Raw genomic sequence first — 25,663 nt, 5'->3', positions numbered from 1 at the left:
GGTAGACACAACATATAATAGTAAGTATACATACAAATAAACACATCTAGACAGGTATACACACACACACACAAACAAAGATCCAATAGCTTTTACCTTGGAGCTCTAGCCATGAGATAGCAATACAGGCTCACCAGTTTTACTTTGTATGCCCCAATAGATAATCCAATGAAGGCTGTGAACCAAAACTGTGGGTAAAGCAGTTTCCATGGCAGTTTGGTTTTTAAAGGCCAAACCTCCCCAGGCTCCAAAGAACACTGGGGCCAAACAGCACCAAAGGAGAGCATCCCTCGCTAACCAGGCCCCCTGCTTAGAACAGCAGCACAAAAACCTGGGTACATGCAACTCCATCCCACTTTCCCATTCAGCAGCAAACTCCAGATTCCAAACAATATTGGGACCAAACAGTATTGCAAAATTTCCCATCGTCATCTGTGAAAGAAAATTCTAAGGAGGGCTTAGTACTGGACCTCAGAACCTCTGCCTAGGGTGTCCCCTTTGGAGAGGTTGAAGTCTGGAGTTCGATCCCCTGAGGTGTCCCCCTTTGGGGTCCAGTCTTAGAGTGTCAGACGTCTCTGACCTTAGGTGGGCACCAATCCCACTTTGCATGTTTTCCCTCCGGAGGCAGTGGCCTACTATGAGCTTTCCTTTGGTTCCTGGATGTAATCCCCAACTTTTAGCATCCTCATAATTTGATAAGGCCACGCTTTCCCATGCTTCCCATTCCACTAAAGTGATAGCCATGAACTGTAATGATAGGAGCTGGAGGCTGAGTGGGTTTCTTTTGTCCTTAGCCAGTCAAATAGGGGAAGGGAAGAATTTAGCATAAGAAAAGAAGGTTTAAGTTGACTGAAACGTGTTCAAATTCTCTCCAGATTAGCTGTGCCACATGTAGGGATTAGGGACCACAGCCAGAAATGATAGAAAAGAGTCCTTACCTCTTCCAGGGAGGGCAACTATCCTCATTCACTCCTTGACCTTCAGGCAACACTGGAGAGTGGCCCTGGCCAGAAATCTGCAGTTGCCTCTGTGTTTAGATGCTGCCCACCAAGGATCCTGAGTTGGAAAGGAAAAGAGAGAGATTCCCCTGGATGGAGCAGAAAGGAAAAGGTGAAAATAACCCCAAACTTTGGGCTTACCACCTGGCTGGCTAACCAAAATATGCTACCAGTGTAGAGTGTCCAGGTTCTTGGCATTTTGAACAAAGAATTGGACAAAACGCACAAACAAAGCAAGAAAAGAATGAAGCAACAAAAGCAGAGATGTATTGAAAATGAAAGCACACTCCACGGGGTGGGGCCGGGCCCAAGCAAGCAGCTCAAGGGCCCAGTTACAGAATTTTCTGGGGTTCAAATACACTCTAGAGGTTTCCTGTTGCTTACTTGGTATATGATGTTTCCTGCCATAGCTGAAGTATAGTTACAAAATTATTTACTTGGCTTTAGAAGGTTGGAGGCTTTCTATTTAATTTAGTTCTAGGAAACCTTTAGGTTCCCTGCCTCCAGACCCTATTTCCTGCCTCAGTCCCAGCTATCCGGGAGGCTGAGGTGGGAGGATCACCCTACCCTGGGAAGTTGAGGTTCCAGTGAGCAGTGGTCGTGCCACTGCCCTCATGCCTGGGCAACAGAGTGAGACTGTCTCGAAAACAAAAACAAAACAAAACAAAACAGATGTTAAACCAGATCACCCTGAAGAAAAAGTTATTAATAAAAATAAAAGGCTTTTAGGCCAGGCACAGTCGCTCATGCCTGCCATCACTACACTTTGCGGGGGCCAAGCCACAAGGATCGCTTGAATCTAGGAGTTTGACATCAGCCTGGGCAACATAGCGAGACCTTGTCTCTGCAACAACAACAAATTAGCTGGGAATGGTGTGCACCTATAGTCCCAGCTACTTGGAAGGCTGAGGTGGGAGGATCACCTGAGTCTGGGAGGTCAAGACTGCAGTCAGCTGTGATCACATCACCGCACTCCAGCCTGGGTGACAAAGTGAGACCCTGTCACAATAAATAAATAAATAAATAAATAAATAAATAAATAAATAAAATAATGTGTTTGCATGGCAAAACACCCAAAACTATAAGTGAAGTCAAAAGACAAATCACAAACTGGCTTTTTTAAAAGTTGCAATTCCTGCCATCAAAGAGCTAATTTCCCTAATTTGTATAAAGCTCCTGGAAATCAATGGGCACAGAAAAAGAAATTGAATAGAAAAATGGGCAAAGAACATGAATCAGCTGTATGCAGAAAAAGAAATACAAATGGTTTGTAGACATATGAAAACATGCTCAAATGCATAGGAAGAGAAGCACAAATATAAGAATGCCTGGCCCAGTGGGGTGGTGGCTCATGCCTGTAATCCCAGCACTTTGGGAGGCAGAGGTGGGCAGATCACCTGAGGTCAGGAGTTGGAGACCAGCCTGGCCAACATGGTGAAACTCCGTCTCTACTAAAAATACAAAAATGAGCCAGGCATGGTGGCGTGCACCTGTAATCCCAGCTACGCAGGAGGCTAAATCAGGAGAATTGCTTGAACCCAAGCAGTTCTTGGGGGGAGGTTGCAGTGAGCCAAGATGGCGCCACTGCACTCCAGCCTGGGAGACAGAGTGAGACTCCGTCTCAAAACAAAAAAACAAACAAAAAAGAGAGTGCCTTGTGATACAACTTTTCACCTATCAGATTGGCACAAAAATTTAAATATTAAAACAGCATACTGTTTTGGCCAAGACTCTGAAAAACAGAACTAATAATAGTCTACTGAAGTATTATGAAAATTTTAAACTGAAAACATCCAATCAGTAGCCACAGGGAAAAACGTTATATAAACTTAAACCGAGCCTTCTGAAAATACAACTGCCTGTGTAAAGAAACCTTGTCTCTACTATTGTTAATCTGTCTATGGTTAGTTCAGAGCCCCTCTATCATCACCATTTAACCTGGTTGGTTGGAGAAATATGTAAATGTATCATTCTTTGGTATTTTATCACGTGTGGATTTGCATAACCACCACCACCATCTAGATGCTCACAAAGATTTCCCTCATTTCAGTTTACTTACAACAAAAGGAGTTTTGTTGTACCTTCCCCAGCCTACCCTACCCCCAGAGTCAATGACTTTTATTAGATTTCTATGCAATCTAAGGTGGAGCCTAGTTCTAAAAACAAAAAGCTTGGTACTTGTACACAGTGGACTATTTCACAACTACTTAAATTTTAAAAAGGAGTGAAAAGGCTCTCTAAGTCTTAATATGCAAACATCTCTTGAATATATTACTAAATGAAAAAAAAAGGAAGGCACAGAATAGGATACATAGTATGCTACATTTTTGAAAGGACAGGGAGAAAAATAAGAACGTGTATTCCTATTTGCTTATATTTGTTTTAAGAGAACACTAGAAGGATACGTAAGAAACTAATTTGAAAAAAAAAGAAAGAGGTTATCTATGGGAGAGGTTGAGAAGTGGGCTGGATGAGGATGTGATAACAGAGCTTTTTTGAGCCTTGTTTGTATGTTGCCTATTAAAATCAGAAGAAAATTGGAGAACTGGAGAAGGGATGTCATGGGGTAGGGCACGTTCATAGATTATTACTTGAACTCTAAACCGTAAGTGAATGGTTTGGTTTTTGAAAGTCATAAGATGGGTTGAGTTTTCAGTCTCCAAAGTCATGCATGTAAACCACAAATTCCAGCCCAAGCTGCACAACAGAATGACCTGGGGTGCTTTTTAGCAGTAAGGATGGCCAGGGCAGAGTCTACTCTTGAATCACAATCTTAAATGTTGTGGCTATGATAGCTTTTTTTTAAGTTCTCCAAGTGATACAGCTATGCAGCTGATATGATTTGGCTGTGTTGCCACCCAAATCTCAACTTGAATTGTATCTGCTAGAATTCCTGCATGTTGTGGGAGGGACACAGGGGGAAGTAATTTAATTGTGAGGGCCGGTATTTCCCGTGCTATTCTTGTGATGATGAATTTCAAGTCTCACGAGATCTGATATGTTTATCAGGGGTTTCCACTTTTGCTTCTTTCTCATTTTCTGCTGCCGCCATGTAAGAAGTGCCTTTCACCACCTGCCATGGTTCAGAGGCTCTCCCAGCCATATGGAACTGTAAGTCCAATTAAACCTCTTTTTCTTCCCAGTCTCAGGTATGTCTTTATCCACAGTATGAAAATGGACTAATACAGCAGCCAACGTGGTAACCCCTTGTTCTCATACAATGGGTGTGTATGGTCCCTTGGCAGATATCAATCCAATGTCCACAACTAAGGAGGATTTAGCAAGGGGATTTTATTACTTGTAACAAGTAAGAAGAACACCAGGATTATTCCCACAACAGTGTCTTCCCTGAGCTTGGGGCTGGATCAGGTTTTGTAAGCATGGGGTAATAAGGTGTGATCTGATTGGATCCTGCAATGAGGTGATGCCAGGAGGCATGATCTGACCAGATCCTGCCAGGGTGTGACCCTAGAGCTCATCTGATTAGATCCTTGATCCTGCCGTAAAGTGTCCACTTCTTATAATAATTAAGTCCTTACTCCTCAGTCCCAGCACTTAGGTTCTCTGTGGTTGCATGCTTGATTCATTTGGGTATGCCCAGTTTTATGTAACCTGAGGTCCATGACAACTGAAAAACAACTCACCACTTTGTTACATAAAAATGGAATCAGATTGGCCTGGGGAGGCTACACACTGATTTGAATCTCAGGGACATTCTTTCTCAGACACTAATAGATTAGTCGGTAAATGTTACTGTAATAAACTAGTTTAATTATTGTAACAATATTCAGCAGTTAGGATCTTATCCTTAAAATTGTTCTGTGTCATACTGAGCACATTATCTAAAACCTACTTCTTGCTTTTAAAAGCAAGCCTACTTTGAATCCCTTTGAAAACAGGCTGGGCATGGTAGCTCAGGCCTGTAATCCCAGCACTTTGGGAAGCCAAGGCAGAAGGATCACTTGAGGCCAAGGGTTTGAAACTAGCCTGGGTAACATAGCAAGACCCTGTCTCTACAAAAAGTTAAAAAATTAGCTGGGTGTGGTGTCGCACACCTGGAGTCATAGCTAGTCAGAAAGCTGAGCCGGGAGGATTGCTTGAACCTAGGAGGTAGAGGCCACAGTGAGCCATGGTCCTGCCATTGCACTCCATCCTTAGTGACACAGCAAGACCCTATCTCAAAAAAATAAAATAATAAAATGAAAATGAAATCCCAAAGCATACATGGTTCAGGCAATTGTACATACTTTTAAGTCTTAAAATTTTTGCTGGGCATAATGGCTTACAATTGTAATCTCAGCACTTTGGGAGGCTAAGACAGGAGGATCACTTGAGGCCAGGAGTTCAAGGCCAGCCTGGGCAACATAGCAAGACCCCATTTCTATTTCTAAAACAGAAAGAAAAAACTATGTAAAGTTTCTTAAAGTTTTTTCTTGTTAAATATTTGTAATATACAGAAAAGTCCAAAAACTAATATAACTGATGCCCATATACACACAACCCACCTTTGCTACAGATTTGTTTTAAAGGTTAGTCAAGTGAAGCAATATTACATATTTTTTCAAAAGAAAGAAAACAGACCAGGCATGGTGGCTCATGCCTGTAATCCCAGCACTTTGGGAGGCCAAGGTGGGCAGATTGCTTGAGGCCAGGAGTTCGAGACCAGCCTGGCTAACATGGTGAAACCCCATCTCTACTAAAAATACAAAAATTAGCTGGGCATGGTGGCATATACCTGTAGTCCCAGCTACTTGAAGACTGAGGCACAAGAATCACTTAAACCCAGGAGGCGGAGTTTGCAGTGAGCTGAAACCACGACACTGCACTCCAGCCTGGGTGATAAAGCAAGATTCTATCTCAAAAAAAAAGAGAAAAAAAAAAAAAAGAAAGAAAACAATCCTAACACAAAACTGACACTTCCACCCTCTCCTCACATATAACCTCCATCCTGAAGCTCATCTGTATGCTTCCTGTTCGTGTTTTTAAACTTTTACTATATCTTTATGTCCTCACGAGAATATGTACTATCATTTGGTGTTTTAAAGTGTACATAAATGCCGTCATTCTGAACAAATCCTCTCGCTAACTGCATCTTTAACTCTATAGTATATTTTCAAGATTTGTCCATGTTGATCCATGTAGCTCCCTAGTTCCCTTCAACTGCTATAAGATATTCTGTTGTGTCAATATATGACAATTTATGCATTGCTTTGTTGACAGATAATTGGATTTTTAGTTTTTTGCCTTTACAAAAATCATTGCATCTTTTGCACATGTCTACTTGTGCATATGAACTGAAGTAAAATTGCTGGGCCTTACTGTAAATATGTTGTTTTAATTCACTTTGTGCTGCTGTAACAGAATACCATAGACTGGGTGCTTATAAAGAAAAGAAATTTATTTCTCATAGTTCTGGAGAATGGGAATTCCAAGATCCATTCACAGGTTCGGTTGTCTGGGGAAGACTTTCTTCACACATCCTCACTTGGCAGAACGGAAGGGCCTGGGCTGATGCTGTACGAAACCTCTTTTATAAGGGCCTTAGTCTCATTCCCAAGGAGGAGCTCTCATAACCTAATCACCTCTTAAAGGCCTCCCCGTCTCAATACTATGACATTGAATTTCAACATCTGCATTTTACAGGGGACACATGCAAACCATGGCATATGTCTTTATCTTTACTATTACTAAATTGTCCAAAGTGATTGCAGCAGTGATTTATATACTCAACCCACAGAGTATAAGAATTTCTCCATTCTAGCTGCGCACGGTGGCTCACGCCAGTAATCCCAGCACTTTGGGAGGCCGAGATGGGCGGATCACTTGAGGCCAGGAGTTCAAGACCAGCCTGGCCAACACAGTGAAACCCCATCTCTACTAAAAATAGAAAAAATTAGCTGGGTATGGTGGCACACACCTGTAATCCTAGCTACTCGGGAGGCTGAGGCATGAGAATTGCTTGAACCTGGGAGGCTGAGGTGGCAGTGAGCTGAGATCGTACCATTGCACTGCAGCCTGGGTGACAGAGCGAGACTCTGTCTCAAAAAAAAGAAAAAAAAGGAAAGAAAAAAAACTTTCTTCTTTCTCCCCACAACCTTTCCTAACTCTTAAGGATCAAGTAGTTGGGGAGAAGCTTCAGGAGACAACACAACATCTCTGATACGTCTTCCTTTGCCTTTCATATATTATGAAAGCTTCTAGGTTTAAAGCACTTTAAGAATGTTTAGAGCAATACTTCATTATGCTGGAGCATAGTGGAGTAAGGGAACTAACTCAATTCTTTTACTAACCGAGTTTCACAAACGAGCCTTTACCAGAACATTCCACAGTCAGGAGTTCTTAACCTTCTTTGTGTCTTGAATGAAGAGTAAACCACAGGAGTAAACAACAGTGTAGTAAAGTTTATAGACCTTTTCTCAGTGATTCAAAATGCATAAAATATAGAGGGTTACAAAGGAAATCAATTAATTTTTTTCCCCAAAGATGCTAGATATAAAAATACTTTTTAATTGTGATATAGTAATGTGTGTTTGTTAATTAAATAAGATCTGGCAGTAGTTCTATTCACAGATAACTGCTGTGAATTTGAAGTAGTAAAGAGCACAAATAATATTTCAAGATATTTGTACCAAATCAATGTGATATAAAAGCATCTGTAATTTCTTTTGGTGACAGAGTCACAGATACTGCTAAAACTACTGTAACTTGTTGCTTACATTCATAATAGAAGGAAATGCTATATTTTAGTTAGAGGTTGGTGAAGTAAGGATGTAATTTTACCCCCGGCCAAGTTCATGGACTTTATTATTCTGTCCACGAGGCCCAGATTTGATCATCAACACTTCTAAGTGCAACAGAACTCTGGTCAGTTGAGTAAGAAGCAGATCAGACTCAAGCTCTGGAAAGTATTTGGCAAGGCATAAATAACCATTATTCCATTCAAGTAGCAATTGCTGTTCTATACAAAAAAATGTGATGATGTGGTGCAATGGGTTATAACTGTGGAAAATCATTTTGATGGAGTGGACACCAAAGCTGCAAAGGCTGAGGTCAACACTGAAGGGCAGGGGACATTAGAAAATCAACATCAAAACATCAGGCTGTGCAGTCAAAGGCAAGGGAAAGAAAAGCTTTTATTAAAGACTGTCATAGTATTAATAAATGGAAAAATTTTTCTGCCGAAAAATGTTAGGTAATATCTCTCAATGCTTTGGTTAAAAATGGATTCCATTCACTTAGCATATGTCACTGTATTTTATGAAGAGCGTCTTCAATAATTTCACCCTGTGATCCTATACCATTTCTAACCTTTTAAGTACAGTTGTCTCCGTTATCGTGTCTATGAATCTAAAATCAGTGCTATGTTTTGAATGGTCCTATACTTTGTCAGTAGCAATACTGAAACCAAGAGGCTAACAGTTGTGTCAGTGGGAAAAATAGGTATTAATGTAAGATCCACTGGCTTTTAAGTTTCTCAGTAGTGAGCTTTCTTTTCTTTTTCTTTTTTTTTTTTTTAAGATGGAGTCTCACTTTGTCGCCCAGGCTGGAGTGCAGTGGCGTGATCTTGGCTCACTGCAACCTCTGCCACTGGGGTTCAAGCAATTCTCCTGCCTCAGCCTCCTGAGTAGCTGGGATTACAGATGCCTGCCACCGCACCTGGCTAATTTTTGTAGTTTTTAGCAGAGATAGGGTTTCACCATCTTGGCCAGGCTGGTCTTGAACTCCTGACCTATTGATCCACCTGCCTCAGCCTCCCAAAGTGCTCAGACTACAGGTGTGAGCCACTGCACCCGGCCTTGTGAACTTTCTTTTAAAGATAAACATAGGTACAAAGGTGATATATTAACTAACAGACACACAGAATTCTGTCATGGGTTTAGTGAAGTAAATAATCTCCCTTAGAAATAAGAAATGTGGGCAATGTATTACAGTTTTTGAAATGTAATAGGTAAGTTTCATGAGCATTTTGTGAGGAAGACTAGTTGACACATTCTTTCGTTCATTCAAATATATGTCAAGAACCCCATTCAAGGCTCCAGCACCAGCCAGTGAGCGGACTTGGCCCCCATGCTTACCTCTCTTACTTCTCCAATTTCCATTCTTTTTTTTTTTTTTTTTAAGATGGAGTTTCGCTCTTGTTGCCCAGGCTGGAGTGCAATCATGCAATCTAAGCTCACCGCAACCTCCGCCTCCTGGGTTCAAGTGATTCTCCTGCTTCCGCCTCCCGAGTAGCATGCGCCACCATGCCCCGCTAATTTTGTATTTTTAGTAGAGACGGGATTTCTCCATGTTGGTCAGGCGGGCCTTGAACTCCCGACCTCAGATGATCCGCCCACCTCGGCCTCCCAAAGTGCCGGGATTACAGGCGTGAGCCACCATGCCTGGCCTCCAATTTCCATTCTTTCCCCCCTTTCTTCCTTCTTTCTTTGTGCCAGCTGCCACTGACCATTCTCTCCTGCTGCTGCTAGCAGCGTTCTTCCCCTTCTTGAGCCCGTTTGCACTTCGATTCTTACCTCACTTCTCCTTTACCCTTCTTTTTAATTCTTCCTGTCCGTCTCATCAAGGAGAAAATAGCTTATGTCCCCTTTGTCCTCCTTTCTAGCCCAAAGTTTTCCTGTCCCAACTCTGTCTTTAATGAGAAAAAACGTTCCATGCAACTTTGCCCCAAACTGACTCCTACTTCTGAAAACAAAACAAAACAATTAGCTAGGAAAATTGAGATGCATAGCACGTTTCTTCTAACTGGCCAGTGTTTCTTGTTCCCAGGTGAATCCAGAGCAGAGTATGTCTGCTCCTAGGCACATAGTTGCAAAGATTGATCAATGTGCAGAAAAGATTGACAGTGGTTTCAACCATAGTGACTCGTTCACAGTTTCTCTTTTTCTTGACTTTTCAGCGTGTAATCAAAACTACTCAGAAAACATATTTCAGTATGTTACTGCATTTGTTAAGGGATTTGGGACACTACAACAGGAAGGCACTCTCATGGCAAGCAATGATGGCTGGCTGGCAGTTTAACTAGATCGTTACTACTGCTGTTTCTATGATGACCACCTCCACTTCTGTGTTCTTAGCAGTTGTGTAGAAATAGTCGTTACAGTGTATTGAGCTCTTACTATATGCTCAGCCCTTTTATGGATGGTATTACTAATCCTCACAAAACTCCAAGAGGTTGGTACCTGCATTTTATAGGTAGGGAAACTGAGACTCTGAGAGGTTTTAACTGAGAGGTTAAAAATCACTTGCCCAAGATCACATAACTTAAATATCAGAAGCTAGGATTTGAAACTAGTTCTTTCAGACTTCAGAGCTTATTTTCTTAATCTTTATGCTGCCTGTAAGATGCTGAAGAAAAAAAATTAGCCACAGAAATTACAAAAGCCCAGCTGCCTGGGCTCCCTCAGTGCAGGGCAGGTAGCTCTATGTCCTCACCAGCTCGCTGGGCCCACTCAGGGCAGGGCAGGGCAGGGCAGGTAGCTGCCCTCACAAGAGAAGGCTCTTGACAATGGTGAGTTTTAGACATCAGTGGTGCTATAGTTCCAGTTTCCCCTTCTAAGATGTCGGTGAAATGTGAAATACATTGGAGAATGAAATCTTTTAAGAAAGTTCTGTCTCCTTGTTTGGTAAAAGTTAATTATCTGGGAAATTTGTTTATTTAAAACAGCTCATTGCTGAATAAAGAAGGTATCACATCATGTTAACAAACTAATTTGTGTTATGTTTAAAAGACTGAATTGTAAAATGCGCTAGATTAAGTTTCCTTATTTTGGTGACATGAAATATAAGAATGGGTTATAAAGTTATTCCCAAAGAGAATGATATTCAAGTACCTTTCTTTCGTGTGTGTATGTTCCCTACAGCTAAGAAGAAATTTCCTGACTTGTTTGTCTTCTTGGAAGATTCCTCCTCATGTCTCAAAATCTTCCCAGTCAGAAGCTCTACTCAATATAACAAATAATGGAATACACTTTGCTCCCCTGCAAACACTTACAGATGAGGAGATGATGATAAAGAGTTCAGGTAAGTAAATTTATCAGCATCACCTTTTTCTCCCCAGACAGGATCTCTGGAGCATACTGGTGCAATCATGGCTCACTGCAGCCCCACCTCTGGGCTTAAGCTATCGTGCTTCAGCCTCCTGAATAGCTGGAAAAATATCACCTTATTATTCCTCTGGTCATGAATTGGGTCTACAGTATGAAGTCACATATGACAGGATTGAAAGATATGTTCATCTAAATTTGCGAATGTAGTTTTTTTGACATAAATTCTTTTTGAAGAAAAGCAATGTATATCCAATATTAAAACAACAGAATAAAAGGCTATGTAGTTAAAAGTGAAGATTCTCCTGCCCATGTTCTATAGTTCCCCAGTTCTTGCCACCTTGTTACCAGTTTCTTATATAGCCTTGCAGAGTTAGAAGTACATTTATATTCCACTTTTCTTTAGGTAGTGGGTTTTCTTTTTTTTCTTTTCTTTTTTTTTTTTTTTTTTTTTTTTTTTTGAGATGGAGTCTCACTCTGACACCCAGGCTGGAGTGCAGTGGCGCAATCTCGGCTCACAGCAACCTTTGCCTCCTGGGTTCAAGCGATTCTCCTGCCTCAGCCTCCTGAGTAGCTGGGACTACAGGCACGTGCCACCACGCCTGGCTAGTTTTTTTGTATTTTGTTTTTTAGTAGAGGCGTGGTTTCACCATGTTAGCCAGGATGATCTCCTGAGCTCGTGATCTGCCCTCCTTGGCCTCCCAAAGTGCTGGGATTACAGGCATGAGCCACCATGCCCAGCCTAGATAGTAGGTTTTCATACTTTACGTGGAATTTAAATTTTACCTTTATCTATGAAATACCTGTAGTTGAAACAGGGAGCCCAAATGAAGCAGAAGTTGTATACCACTAAACCTTAAAGCAGTTTGCATTCATTTATTTATAGGTATAGATATAGGTGTAAAATTATGATATATTTAAAAATCCGTAGCAGAACATCAGAACGTTGTTCTTAGAGCATATGGATGGCAAGTGTATTCGTTTTCTATTGCTTTGTATTGAATGACTACAAACTTAACAAGTTAAAACAGCACCTGTGTAGTGGCTCACAGTTCCGTAGGTCAGAAGTCCAGCTGGAGCAAGTCCAGGCTCAGGGTCTCAGAAGGTCAACATCAGTGTGTCAATTGGGCTGTGTTTTCGTCCAGAGCTCAGGGTCCTTCCAAGCTCCCATGGTTGTGTCAATATGCAGTTCTTTGCAGTTGCAGGGCTGAGGTCTGGTTGCCCAGCTGGCTGTCAGCCAGAGGTTGTCCCCAACTCCTGGAGGCCTCTGTATTCCTTGCCATGTGGCTCCCTCCATCTTCAAAACCAGTAACTGTCCCTCCCAGCATCAAGTGTCTCTCATTCTTAAAACCTGTTTCACCAGAAAGAGCCCCACATTTTTTAAGGGCTCACCTGATTAGGTCAGCTCCACCAACTATCATCTCCATGTTTTAAGTTCAGCTGATTTGGGAGCTTAATTGTAAAATACCTTCACAGCCACACTTAGATTCATGTTTGAATAACTGAGAGAGGACATGTATACACCAGCAGCTGGGAATCTTGGCACTTTCTTAGAACTCTGTCACAATAAGTAAATTTATTTTCTTTCTTTTTTTTTTTTTGAAATGGAGTTTTGCTCTTTTTGCCCATGTTGGAATGCAATGGCACTATCTCGGCTCACTGCAACCTCTGCCTCCTGGGTTCAAGCGATTCTCCTGCCTCAGCCTCCCAAGTAGCTGAGATTACAGGCGTGTGCCACCATGTCCAGCTAATTTTGTATTTTTAGTAGACATAGGGTTTCACCATGTTAGCGAGGCTGGTCTCAAACTCCTGACCTCAGGTGATCCACCAACCTCGGCCTCTCAAAGTGTTGGGAATTACAGGCATGAGCCACTGCACCCAGCTAGTAAATTTCTTTTCCTTTGCTCCCTTACCTTTTAGATATGGTCTCGGGGAAGTGAGTTTGGGATAACTAAGGAAAAACAGGGTGAGTGGTTAAATAGTTTACATAAATCAAAGAATTTGCTTAGAGTATCTTGATTTTCTGTCTTCAGTCGTATTTATTTCTTTAGTATCCACCTAGTCTAAGCACAGAAGCAATAAAGATGGGAGGAAAAAAATCACTGCTTTTAAGGAACTCAGAGTCTAGTGGCAAAGACAGTCAAATAAAGGAAATAGTTTCAGAATAACATGGTAAATGTCATGGAGGTATTTGGGGAGCAAAGCAGAGAACACCTAGAATTTGCTAGGCATGGCAGAAGTGGGCTAAGGAAGCAGTCAGGAAAGGCTTCCCAGAGAGCTTGAGCTGTACCATGAAGGACAAAGTGTAGTTGGCCAGCTGGACAAGGGAAGGGAAGAGATTCTACATAATGGGAGTCGCGTGTGCAGAAACGAAGGACTACTGAAGCAAGCCGCATGCACTGAACTCTCAGTTTAGCCCTGTTGCCTTCTCTACCGACTTGATATTACATTGGTAGTAAACTTAAGAAGATATTTTCATCAAAATGATTTCAAAATGCATCTAAGTCTTAAAAACATTAAAAAATGAAACAGTGGTTTTCAGTGGGGGCAAGTTTGCCCCCAGAGGACATTTAGCAATATTTAGAGACATTTTTGATTACCTCAACTTAGAAGTGGGGGATGCTCCTGGCAGCTAGTGGGGTTGAGGCCGGGATGCTGCTCAACATCCTGCAATGCACAGGACAGCCCCAAAACAAAGACTCACCTGCCCCAAAATGTCAATAGTGCCAAGGTGGGGAAACCCTGTTCTGTATGACCACGCAGCTATGAAAAGACCAGGTTAGATGGGATATGCTGACATAGAAAGATCATCAAGATATGGTTGAGGGGAAGCAAGGCACACACCAGTATGTATCTCATGATTCCTTTGTGTGAACATGTATGTGTACAGGTAAGTATAGATGATTTTCAAAGAAAAGTTTCCAGAAAGAATACATAATAAATTTAAAATTAGTCACCTTTGGGTAGAGTGGAAATGGCTTTCATTTTTCATTTTGTGCTTCCTTTGTTGCTTGTGTTTTTGCACCATCTACACATATCATTTATTTTGTGATGTCATCAAGAGTTATAAAGGGATATGGGGAACTACACCTTTCCATGTTAAAAAGAAAACTTTATAAATTCTATTTTAAAAATATAAGAAGGGTACCTGTGTGTATTTTAACTTAGTTAAAATGTAAAATTTTGTCAGCAAACTATTAATGTGACTGTCACTTTAACATAGACTTATCAGTAATTCTTTTTCCTACAGTTAAAAAATTTGCTGAGGAACAAATTGCACCTTTGGTTTCAACCATGGATGAAAATTCGAAAATGGAGAAATCAGTAATACAAGGATTATTTCAACAAGGGGTATATTTCATAATTCTTCCACTTTCAAGCTTCTATAAAAACATTTTGGCGTTAAAATATAAGCATATTTTTAAATTCAGGGACTGTAATGATAGCATAATGAACCCTGCATTTCCCAGTCAAAATTACCTGTTTTCTTTTTTTGGTTGAAATCCTACTTGATATTTATGTACTTAAAAGTTTTTAAAAATGGAATTAACATTTTTTAATTAGAAATACTGTATATTTTAAGGAAAAGCTTGGAAGTAAGATGGTAATTTATTTGTATCTTCAGACCAGTGGTTCTCAACTGGGGGCAGTTTTGCCCTCCAGGGGACATTGGGCAACGTCTAGGGACATCTTTGGTTGCCACAGCTAAGGCCTGCTACTGGCATCTAGTGGGATAGAGACAAGGGATGCCACTCAACATCCTATAGTGCACAGGACAACTGCCACAACAAAGAATTATCCAACCCAATGCCACCATGAAGAAACCCTACTTTAGATAGTAAAACTTCATAGCATAGTTTATATTCTACCTGAAGCTCTATATAAGTGATAAACTTAGAAGCAGAGGTGACACATGAATTCCACATTAACCAGGCAACAGATTCCCATCTTTCCAAGTCACACAGCTCTTTAATGGAAATACAACATATGAAATAGATACAAGTAAAACCGCTCTCACTATGAGTAGGGGGAGAGGCTATTAGCATAGGGGCTTCTAGAAAAACATTTTAAAAATCACCACACTCATCATTTCTCACTTCTGCAGAGGTATAAAATATTTTTTTTAATTTTTAATACTAAAGATGTCCCAGAACAAGTGGCTGCTATTCAGAGCCATTGGCCTAAATCTTGTCTGCCATCTGGTTTGAAAAATAACCATTGCCACTTAGCTAGATAGTTTTATTTATTTCTGTTTTAAAGCAACCAGCTTCTTTATACTGTGTGTAGTAGCGATTCTTCCATCTTTCTTTTAGCAGTCAAACTCTTGGGAAAATGGAATCTTATGTGGAGCCATAGTGGTCAAACAGGAGCCGATGTGGAGAACAGATGGACTCTGTGAGTCCATTTCTCAGCCAGGTTTTATTTCTATTGCTTGCAGACCCTCTAGGCTTCTGGGAACAGTCTCCTGGTTTCACAGTGTGAGATCTCCCCTGCGGTGGTCGTTCCTGCAGCGGGGCTGTCTGCAGAGTGATGCATTGCCTGCACCCTGCTACTCATCTCCACAAACTGCTCCTGCACAGATGCAGCCTCACCTGCCTCCTCACTCCCATTGTCCTGGGTTTTTGGCATAATGGCTTGCAAAAGCAATATTTCCACTTTGGGAGAGATTAGTGACTTTTTTAGAGAAGCAATGTCTCTGACATCTGTTCAAGACGTTGTAATGAGGTTTCCGGAGTGCCCTCCTCAGTCCTCAGGCAAACCCAGATCTTTCCGTTCTTCCTCATTTCTGGTTTTCTCATCATTCAGTCACCCCCATTTCTGGTTCTGTTTTCCTGTTGTAGCCCAAAATGTAACAGCCACAGCCCTGACTGCAGCATAGTGTGACTCCAGGAATGTCTAGAGAGAGACTAAGAGAATTATCCTTCCATTAACAGCTGTGGGTTTTGAATCACACATGCACACATTCTCTTTGTGAAATTGAGAGTACTATGTGAGTTTCAGTAATGATGGAACGGGGTCGTTGGAAAGGCTTGGCTGGCACTGTCGTGTTTACCAGGCCCTCGTGCTTTGGCTAGTGTGGCTGTAGCAAACACCACCACATGTTCTCTGCTAACCATCCTGAACTTATGAAGTGGCGTAAACGGAATGGTCATTCAATTATTAACTTGGCTGAAAAAGTCAAGGTGAAAGAGCCTGACTAGAAGAAACTTTGCCCAATGAAACTATAGACATCCCATTGAGGGGTAGGTTATTTTCTTCTGTTTCCTTATTACATTGAAATCAGCATAAGGTGGGTAGGGCATGTTGAAAAACCAAAACCCCACCTACCTTCTTTAAGCAGGCAACAACAGTTCTTAGCAAGAAAGGTCATCTAAGTATATTTATATAAGATATTTTCTCATTCCATTAAGTTACCCTTTAAAGCATTTTACCTCTCATTATTTTTTGAATCCCAAAAGGAAGCAAATGATAGCATATAATTTTATCCTTTTCAAATATAAAGTTTCTGTTACAGATTTTTTTGTTACTTATGGCAAAATTGCCATACCAAATTAAAATAAAATATACATACAAAATTTTAAAATTAAGAATAATTATGGTGGCTGGGTGCAGTGGCTCACGCCTGTAATCCCAGCACTGTGAGAGGTTGAGGTGGGTGGATCACCTGAGATCAGGGGTTTGAGACCAGACTGGCCAACATGGCGAAACCCCATCTCTACTAAAAAATAAATAAAAAAAAAAAAAAATTAGCTGGGTGTGATGGTGGGCACCTGTAATCCCAGTGACTTGGGAGGCTGAGGCAGGAGAATTGCTTGAACCCAGGAGGTAGAGGTTGCAGTGAGCTGAGATCGTGCCATTGCACTCCAACCTGGGAGACGGAGCAAGACTCTGTCTCAAAAAAAAAAAAAAAAAGAATAAATATGGTTACAGTTTATTTTTTAACTTGTTCTTGCAAGAAATTTTGCCATATAAAAATAGCTTTCTTAATCTATGTTGCCTTGTTTTTTCTGTAGTTGATGGGTATTGAAGTTGACCCAGAATATGGAGGCACAGGAGCTTCATTTTTATCCACTGTGCTCGTGATAGAGGAATTAGCCAAAGTTGATGCATCTGTGGCTGTCTTTTGTGAGATCCAGAACACACTAATTAACACACTGATTAGAAAACATGGAACAGAAGAACAAAAGGCCACCTATTTGCCTCAGCTCACTACAGAAAAAGTGAGTTGAGATGAATTGTTGATCTAATGGATCTAATCTTTAGTAAGTTTACAATATTTTCAGGAAAAAAGTAGCTGCAATGTCAACTTTACTATCCAAGACCACAATGCAGTATTATTAAGTCAAGCAATGCTCGATAAATTAATGCTGCTGGAAAAGTAACTCTACCTCTTATTTGCCAGTTGGAAATTTAGAAAATAATCATCAGATAATGAAATTATTTCTTTTTGTCCTAATTATATTTTCTGATACCTTTGTTGATGGTTTCATTTATGTTGTGATGTCTTTCTACTGTAATTATTAAAATCAATTTCAATGAGTATGTGTTCATAAGTCTTTAAATTTGTCTTGGACAAATAGGGTATATTTTTGGAAAATAATACTTTCAGAACACCATTGCTCTTTTCATAAATATAGGCTTTTTTAAAAAGCAGCTAAAGATTTGATTTACAAATGTCCATTTTTCCTTATTTGTTATACAGAGTGTAAATACAGTTATTAATTTGCACATTTTTTTCTCCCATATGTAGGTAGGAAGTTTCTGCCTTTCAGAGGCTGGAGCAGGTAGTGACTCATTTGCTTTGAAGACCAGAGCTGATAAAGAGGGAGATTATTATGTCCTCAATGGATCAAAGATGTGGATCAGCAGTGCTGAGCATGCAGGGCTCTTTCTGGTGATGGCGAATGTAGACCCTACCATTGTAAGTTTGAAAATGAAATTTCTTTCTTTTTCCAAATCTTTTCTTTTCTCTATCTTTTCCTCCTTCTGTTTTCTTTTTAGGACTTCATCTTGAACTCTTTAGTCTTATCAGTACTGAAAATGTCAGACTTGAGCTGGCATTTTTTCACTTCATTAATCTCCTAAAGTAAATATTGTTGACAAAATTATTAATTAGAATTGGTCCCCCATATCTGTGGATTCAACCAACTCCGGATTGAAAATATTTGGTTAAAAAAAAAAATTCTGCAAAGTTCCAAAAAGTAAAACTTGAATTTGCTTTGTGCCAAGTACCATATTGAATTCACGTGAATAAAGTGACGTGCATGTATTATATTAGGTATCAAATAATCTAGAGATGATTTAGAGTCTATTGGAGCATGTGCATAGGTTATATGCAAATATTACACCATTTTATGTAATGTACTTGAGCACTGTCAGATTTTGGTGTCCATGGGGGGTCCTGGAACCACTTCCCCACAGATATGGAGGGATGACTGTTTGTGGAGGACCAATTGTTACTTAGCTCCTAATGTGTTATGTAGGAAGCGAATCTTTTTTCTTTTCTTTTTCTTTTTTTTTTTCTTATATGGAGTCTTGCTGTATCTCCTAGGCTGGAGTGCAGTGGTGTGATCTCACCTCACTGCAACGTCCTCCTCCTGAGTTCAAGCGATTCTCCTGCCTCAGCCTCCCAAGTATATGAGACTACAGGTGCGCACCACCACGCACAGCTAATTTTTGCATTTTTGGTAGAGACAGGGTTTCGCCATGTTGGCCAGGCTGGTCTGGAACTCCTGACGTCGGATGATCTGCCTGCCTCGGCCTCCCAAATTGCTGGGATTATAGGCATGAACCACTGCACCCAGCCCTAATCTTTAATTTTGTTGAATTTCCAATTTTCTGTTTACTAATGAAGAATTTAAGTACCTATTTAGTACATTTATTTTTAAGAATATTTTATTCAGTTGGAAAATAGACATATAGCAAAATAATAAATACATTTTTTCACCAGTAAATGCAGTATTTTCACTAATGTAGCAGTTGAATTAAATTGTTAAGACTTTTTTTTTTTTTTTTTGAGATGGAATTTCACTCTAGTTGCCTAGACTGGAGTGCAAGGCCGTGATCCCAGCTCACTGCAACCTCCGCCTTCTGAGTTCAAGCAATTCTCCTGCTTCAGCCTCCTGACGGGTGCCTGCCACCATGCCCAGCTAATTTTTGTATTTTTAGTAGAGATGTTGTTTCACCATGTTGGCTAGGCTGGTTTCAAACCCCTGACCTGCGGTGATCCACCCGACTCGGCCTCCGAAAGTGCTGGGATTACAGGCGTGAGCCACTGCACCTGGCCTAAAACTTTATATAGTAAAATTAAATTGAGAACATGGCATTCTCATGATTATATAATAGTGTAATAATAATTTTAATATTTATGATGGTCTCTGAACAAGTGAAAGAAATGGTAAGGTTCTATAGTTTGGATCTAATGTCCTCTAGTTGCTCTCGTTTCATAGTGCCCATGTTGCAATTCTGAGTCCATTAGTATTTATTACCAAAGTCCATTTTTAGTTTTCTTTTTACTTAAACTCTTCAGAAACAAGGCGTTTTATAAATCCAAGTGGTAATAGCATTTTAATTCTTCTTTTTAGGGATATAAGGGAATTACCTCCTTCTTAGTAGATCGTGATACTCCGGGCCTTCATATAGGGAAACCTGAAAACAAATTGGGGCTCAGAGCTTCTTCCACCTGCCCATTAACATTCGAAAATGTCAAGGTGGGTATCTTAGACTAATCAGTAAAAGACTGATGTGAAATAAGCCTCGCATGGAACCACAGGAGGTGTGCAAGACAGCGGTCAAAATATTAAGTGGCTATAAGCACATGCAGGAGAGTATTTTGTAAAACCCTGAACAGTGCTCTTTAGTCATGACCAGATAAATGTACTTTTCACAAAAGTGGAAACCTTTCTGCCCAGAAGCTGTCCTGGGAAGCAAGTGCCAAGAATTCATCCCACTTATGTTTTATAACTTATGTACTTCTGACCACGTATACTTCATAAGCTTGAGACTTGTGAACCAAATGGGGCTGCACAGAAGGAAGTCTGGTGTCAGTGCACTAAAGGCCACAAGATGGGGGTGTTGCTCAGTGAGAGCGGAAACAGCCAGGCTATTAAACGTGAGCAGCAGAAGACCACGGACGTTAGTGCTGGTGCTGGAGAACTCTCTGTAGGTGGGGCAGGTGTTGTGGGCTTTTCCACCACTCATCACAGAGCTTGATCTTTTTTTGCATGGCTGTGGGGAGCGAGGGGGAGGATGTCTTTACAGTTGTCATTGGGGCCTCACTACTTCACCCCAACTGTTTTTCTCATTCTTACTTTCCCATTTCTTTCTCCATTCTACCCTGCTCTCTCCCCCAACTACCCATATTATAAAACTAAGTATAGTTTTTTATTATTCTTAATTCTTTATTTTTTTAAACTATGAATAAGCATTTTAGTCTGTTTCTTCTCTCTTCCTCTTTCTTGTGCATACACCTGTGTACACACATGCACACACGCATATACCCCACAGTTGATTTGTATGAGGATGAATGGTCTCAACAGCAGAAAGGCTTACTACACTGGTTTTTGCAAGTATTTGCAGATCTTTGTAGTTCCTAATATGTTATCTCACACTGTAGCCTACAGATAAGAATTGGGGGGGAAGTATTAATTTATGTTATTGATGAATTCTATGAGATTCCCTTACTCTAGATTCACTCATCCATTCAATACCCATGCAAGGCTCTCGAGGATGCAATCATGAACAGCATGGACTTGAGTCCTTTTCCTCAGAGAGCTGTGGAAAAACAGTGTAGCGGGAGACGCAGATGCTGGCAAGTTCTGTGAGAGGGCTAGCACACAAATTGAGAGTCTATGCGTACTTACAAATATATAATCAAAATGAATCATGTAAAATGAAACAGAAATAAGTGCACATTTGTATTTTCAGGTTCCAGAAGCCAATATCTTGGGACAAATTGGACATGGCTATAAGTATGCCATAGGGAGTCTTAATGAAGGTAGAATAGGAATCGCTGCACAGGTAAGTCAGATTTAAACTCTTCCATGATGCGAGTCAATTAAACTGTGAAAAGAAAAAATGCAATGAGACCAATGAATATTTGGAAGCTTGTGGACACAAGATGGCACCATTCCCTTACATGAGGGATAGAATGGCTTATTATTTCTTTCAAATTCCCTTTTGGTCAATTATGTAAGTGTCCATAGAACCAAACAATGGCTTGGTGGTAACAGTGTTTCTGCTTTGAGAACATTAAAGTATTATCTAATACCTGAACTGATAACTTTTAAAATGTATTGTACATTAAATATGGCACTTTAAAAAAAATCAACTTTTCAAAGCATGAAATTCATTCTGGAAGGAAGTTTTTACATTAAGAATAAATAATATTCATTCCACTGTGTAATAAAGATCTCTTATCTATAGTTAATAAAAGATTTGTTGCTTACTGTTTTGCATGTGAAAACTGGGCAATTTTTTTGGCGGCACATGAAATAAAATAGCCACAGTTAAGTAGATACATAAAATGAGAACTATTCAAAAATTTTTTTACCGAATTTGGCTTTTATAGTGCATATTGCATTTTTCTATTAAGTAATATCAGTTATTTTCCAGATTAACAAAATGAATAAGTTCTTTGGCTTTACTTTAGTGTCATTTTTGTAGAGTGTATATATATATATTTTTTTTTCTTTTTCTTTTTTTTTTTTTTTTTTTTTTTTGAGATGGACTCTCGCTCTGTTGCCCAGGCTGGAGTGCAGTGGTGCGATCTCGGCTCACTGCAAGCTCCGCCTCCTGGGTTCATGCTATTCTTCTGCCTCAGCCTCCCTAGTAGCTGGGACTACAGGCGCCCGCCACCACGCCCAGCCAATTTTTTGTATTTTTAGTAGAGATGAGGCTTCACTGTGTTAGCCAGAATGGTCTCAATCTCCTGACCTCGTGATCCACCTGCCTCGGCCTCCCAGAGTGCTGGGATTACAGGCGTGAGCCACCACGCCCAGCCTTTGTAGAGTATATTTTTAATCAGTGATTATACACAACTCAAGAACTTAGAGCTTTTCAATTTTGAAGATGTTACATATAAGCTATTGGAATAAATATTAGATTATTACTCTAGATTTTTTTCTGCTGCTGTTACTTTGCTAACTATTTTTAGACCAAAACTTAGTCCAGTTTTCCTACAATGCTAGACAGTGCGTCACTAAAGAATATTGTTTTATCAGTTCTCTTAAAAGTTTTTCTGTGATTCAACTTAGTTAGATATGACATTGAAAACTACAATACTAGATCTCATTTTTTTCAGACATATAAATAATATAGATGTTCTGGCAATAAAATACACGGCCTGGGTTTCAGTCTAATTACTCCAAGTTATCTAATAACCTAATTAAAAGTTAAGGTCAGGTAGTTACTAGCTCAGTGGATGCCTTTGAGAGGAAGAGGCACATGGAGTGTAACAGTGAACTGAAGGCATCTGTCCTCGAAACCTTGCAGGCAGAGAGAATTCAGGTTTTCAGTGTTTGTAGTAGAAACATTTTACTGAGGTAGAAAAGCCCATTTTGATGGATAACTGATCATTTCTGTCTTCATGTCCATATAGGGTATTATTTATGTACAAATTTTATCTGTAAAGGTATAGTTACATCATCTTATCTCACAGCCAAGAGTGTAGTGAGTCTGCTGCCTCATTTGAATTTGGGATTTGTGGTTTTCTTGTGCCTTTAATTTTTAACATGTTATTCTGTTCTCTAGAGAGTTCAAAATAAAAGACTAAAAGAAAATGTGAATGAATACTAATGAAATAAAGTGATAAGTCTGCTGGGCATTTCCCCCCAAAGCTTTAGCTATTGATTTTCTAAAACCATAATTTGACATAATTAGTGATTTAATGGCTACCTAATGTTGAAATTTAGAAACCATTTCTAAGCTTGAATCATATAATAGATATGAAAGTTGGTTAGCAGTGAGACAGTTCAGCTAAAATTGTCACCATGTCCTGTGTAAATTAATGTTTTCGCTAGATGCTTTCTATCCATTGTTCTCAACCCTAGCTGTGTATTAAGTCACTAAGGAGTTTTACAGAGTTGAGGTTTAGGTCACACTCCTCCACCTACTCTACTCCCAAAATTTGGATTCAGTCATTAGGCCTGGGTATTAGTATTGTTTTAAATCAGGTTCCCCAAATGATTCTATGGTACACCTCGGGTTCAGAACCACTGCTCTCTTATGTTCTAATGCCCTCCCATTGAAGCTCTCATTAATCCTAATCATATACAAAATAGACGAGAAGGTGGAAAGTTAAGAAGTAACCTTCCATATTTTACTTCTAGAAGAACTGGAGGGCATTCCTCTATAGTCTTCAAGGCCAGTTCTGAGCAAAACTTCTATAGCTCATTTTATACCTGGAGAATCAAAGCTTAAAGAAGATTCCTAAAAAGTAATCTTAACCTAAAAAGGTTGTGTGAACACAGCCTTGCTGGGAGATTTACCTCTGCTAGAATTAAATATGCTCATATTCACATGAAATCGCTCAAAATTTTCTCCCAATTATTGGAAGTTCAGTTCTACAAATGCAGTGGGTGAAGATGTGTTACTAACACACACCTCACCATCTCAGCATCTCCAGTTCTTCCCCTACCCCAATCATTCAATTTATGGTTAGAAGGAATTCACAACTTGGATAATTAAACTTGTAACAAAATAAGAAATTCCGATCTTTTTTTTTTTTAACAGATGCTGGGACTGGCGCAAGGATGTTTTGACTACACTATTCCATATATTAAAGAAAGGGTACAATTTGGCAGAAGACTATTTGATTTTCAGGTAATTATGAGGGTCTTCCTGCTGCGCTGGACTTCCCCAGCTTCCTGTTAATGAAGGGCTGTGTTGAAATCCATGGAGGGAATCCCTTCAGGGAGATTTTAATGGGAGATGGGTAGGGGAGGAAAGAATAGGTCTCAGGGAGTGTGCTTGTGAATGCCTTGATCTTTGCCAAGGGCAGAGCAGTAGTCCTTGAGGCCCAGCTGTGGCATGATTCAGGATATCTTGGTGAGCACCATGAAGCTGTCTCCTCACTGCTTCAGAAGCTCAGGGCAGGGGGTCTGGAGTCAGACTTCCTGGATTCAAATCCTGGTTCTTTTACTTACCAGCTTTAGGCCTTAGGCAAGTGACCTCATTCTAGTCTTAAACTGCCTCATCTATAAAATAAAGGTAAAACTACTTACTTACCCAGTTTTAAATGAGGTATGTGTAAAGTGTTTCACACATTGCACGGCTATAACATGTGCTCAGTAAATGATAACACTTGTTATGGGTCCCCTATTCAGACCAGAACCATGTGGTAATCCTCAGAGGACTGTACTTTGACACCTACGTCTCATGGAAGATACAGTTTGCTGCATGAAATACAAATGAGGTGCACTCAGCCAAGCACTTGGGCAATACTGATTTGGTCCAGTGCCGCGGCTTCTCAGAGCTCACTAGGCAATCTGGGGATTGCTTGGTGGCAGTGGTATTCTTCCTGCCCTCCTTGAGGTCTTGCCAGGGTGGGGGCAGCCTGGAGTGGCAGCTTAGCAAACCTTTTAGGCAACCTGAAGGCATGTCACCTAAAATTCCAGAATAATTACTTTACATGGTTGCAAAACCTCCCCTTAAGCAGCTGTAGGCTCCAAGTACAATTTATGATTACATTGCCAACTGTCATGTTGCATTGTCTTCAGGTTTATAATAACAACTAGGCATCCTGTGAGCACACTCAGATTGCACATGTGTAGAGATACGAGGCTGTGGACATGCATAGTCAGTTCAAGACCCAGAAGGACTGAGCATGGCAGGCCTGGCCAGTGCCTACCACAGCCCATACTGTCATTCCCATCTTATGCCTAGGAACCCGAAGCACATGGAGGCTGAGTTCCCAAGGTCATAAAGCTAATATGGTGCCAAAAGTAGAGGTTTTTTTGTCTTGGCTTCTAGTCGGATTTTCATTATACTAGAGTACTTTCTCAGCCAGCTACTGCAAAGATTGCAGTGAAAGAGACAGAATGTGAAGGTTGTTTTGAAGGGAGGCTTTGATCTTCTTTATGCACAGGAAACTATGTTCTTGTGCATATAGATAGATCAATAGACAGAAGGGGTCAGCTATACTAACAGGTGTAATCATAATGACATCTTTAGAGATGCCTAGTATGGGTAGTTAAAAGAACACTTAGATTTTTAAAATTAATTAATTAATTTATTTATTTATTTACTTATTTTTTGAGACGGAGTCTCGCTCTGTCACCCAGGCTGGAGTGCAGTGGCGTTATCTTGGCTCACTGCAAGCTCTGCCTCCCAGGTTCACACTGTTCTCCTGCCTCAGGTTCCCGAGTAGCTGGGACTGCAGGCACCCACCACCACGCCCAGCTAATCTTTTGTATTTTTAGTAGAGACAGGGTTTAACCATGGTTCGATCTCCTGACCTCGTGATCTGCCTGCCTCGGCCTCCCAAAGTGCTGGGATTACAGGTGTGAGCCACTGCGCCCGGCCTAATTTATTTTTTAAAAATTTTGTGGGTACACAGGTACCCACAAACATTTATGAGGTACGTGAGATGTTTTGATAGAGACATGCTATGTGAAATAAGCA

General features: G+C 40.3%; 2 protein-coding genes across 2 annotated transcripts in view; one reads left to right on the top strand and one right to left on the bottom strand.

Annotated features, from left to right (window-relative positions):
- The window catches only part of IKZF5 (IKAROS family zinc finger 5), a 33,770-nt gene extending 32,501 nt beyond the window's left edge, over positions 1–1,269 (bottom strand). Inside the window, exon 1 of the mRNA XM_003255057.4 lies at positions 939–1,269. The gene's annotated coding sequence lies outside the window, so the exon portion shown is untranslated. The remainder of the gene's footprint in view (positions 1–938) is intronic.
- ACADSB (acyl-CoA dehydrogenase short/branched chain) overlaps positions 1–25,663 on the top strand; it is a 46,140-nt gene that overhangs the window by 14,430 nt on the left and 6,047 nt on the right. Inside the window, exons 2-8 of the mRNA XM_003255053.3 lie at positions 10,859–11,018; positions 14,292–14,392; positions 17,056–17,262; positions 17,793–17,963; positions 19,627–19,752; positions 20,969–21,061; positions 23,774–23,863. Coding sequence (XP_003255101.1) covers positions 10,859–11,018; positions 14,292–14,392; positions 17,056–17,262; positions 17,793–17,963; positions 19,627–19,752; positions 20,969–21,061; positions 23,774–23,863 — 948 coding nt within the window. The remainder of the gene's footprint in view (positions 1–10,858; positions 11,019–14,291; positions 14,393–17,055; positions 17,263–17,792; positions 17,964–19,626; positions 19,753–20,968; positions 21,062–23,773; positions 23,864–25,663) is intronic.

Source organism: Nomascus leucogenys, chromosome 3 (genome assembly GCF_006542625.1).
Source record: "Nomascus leucogenys isolate Asia chromosome 3, Asia_NLE_v1, whole genome shotgun sequence".
Classification (NCBI taxonomy): Eukaryota; Metazoa; Chordata; class Mammalia; order Primates; family Hylobatidae; genus Nomascus; species Nomascus leucogenys.
This window is presented reverse-complemented; position numbering and strand designations above follow the sequence as displayed.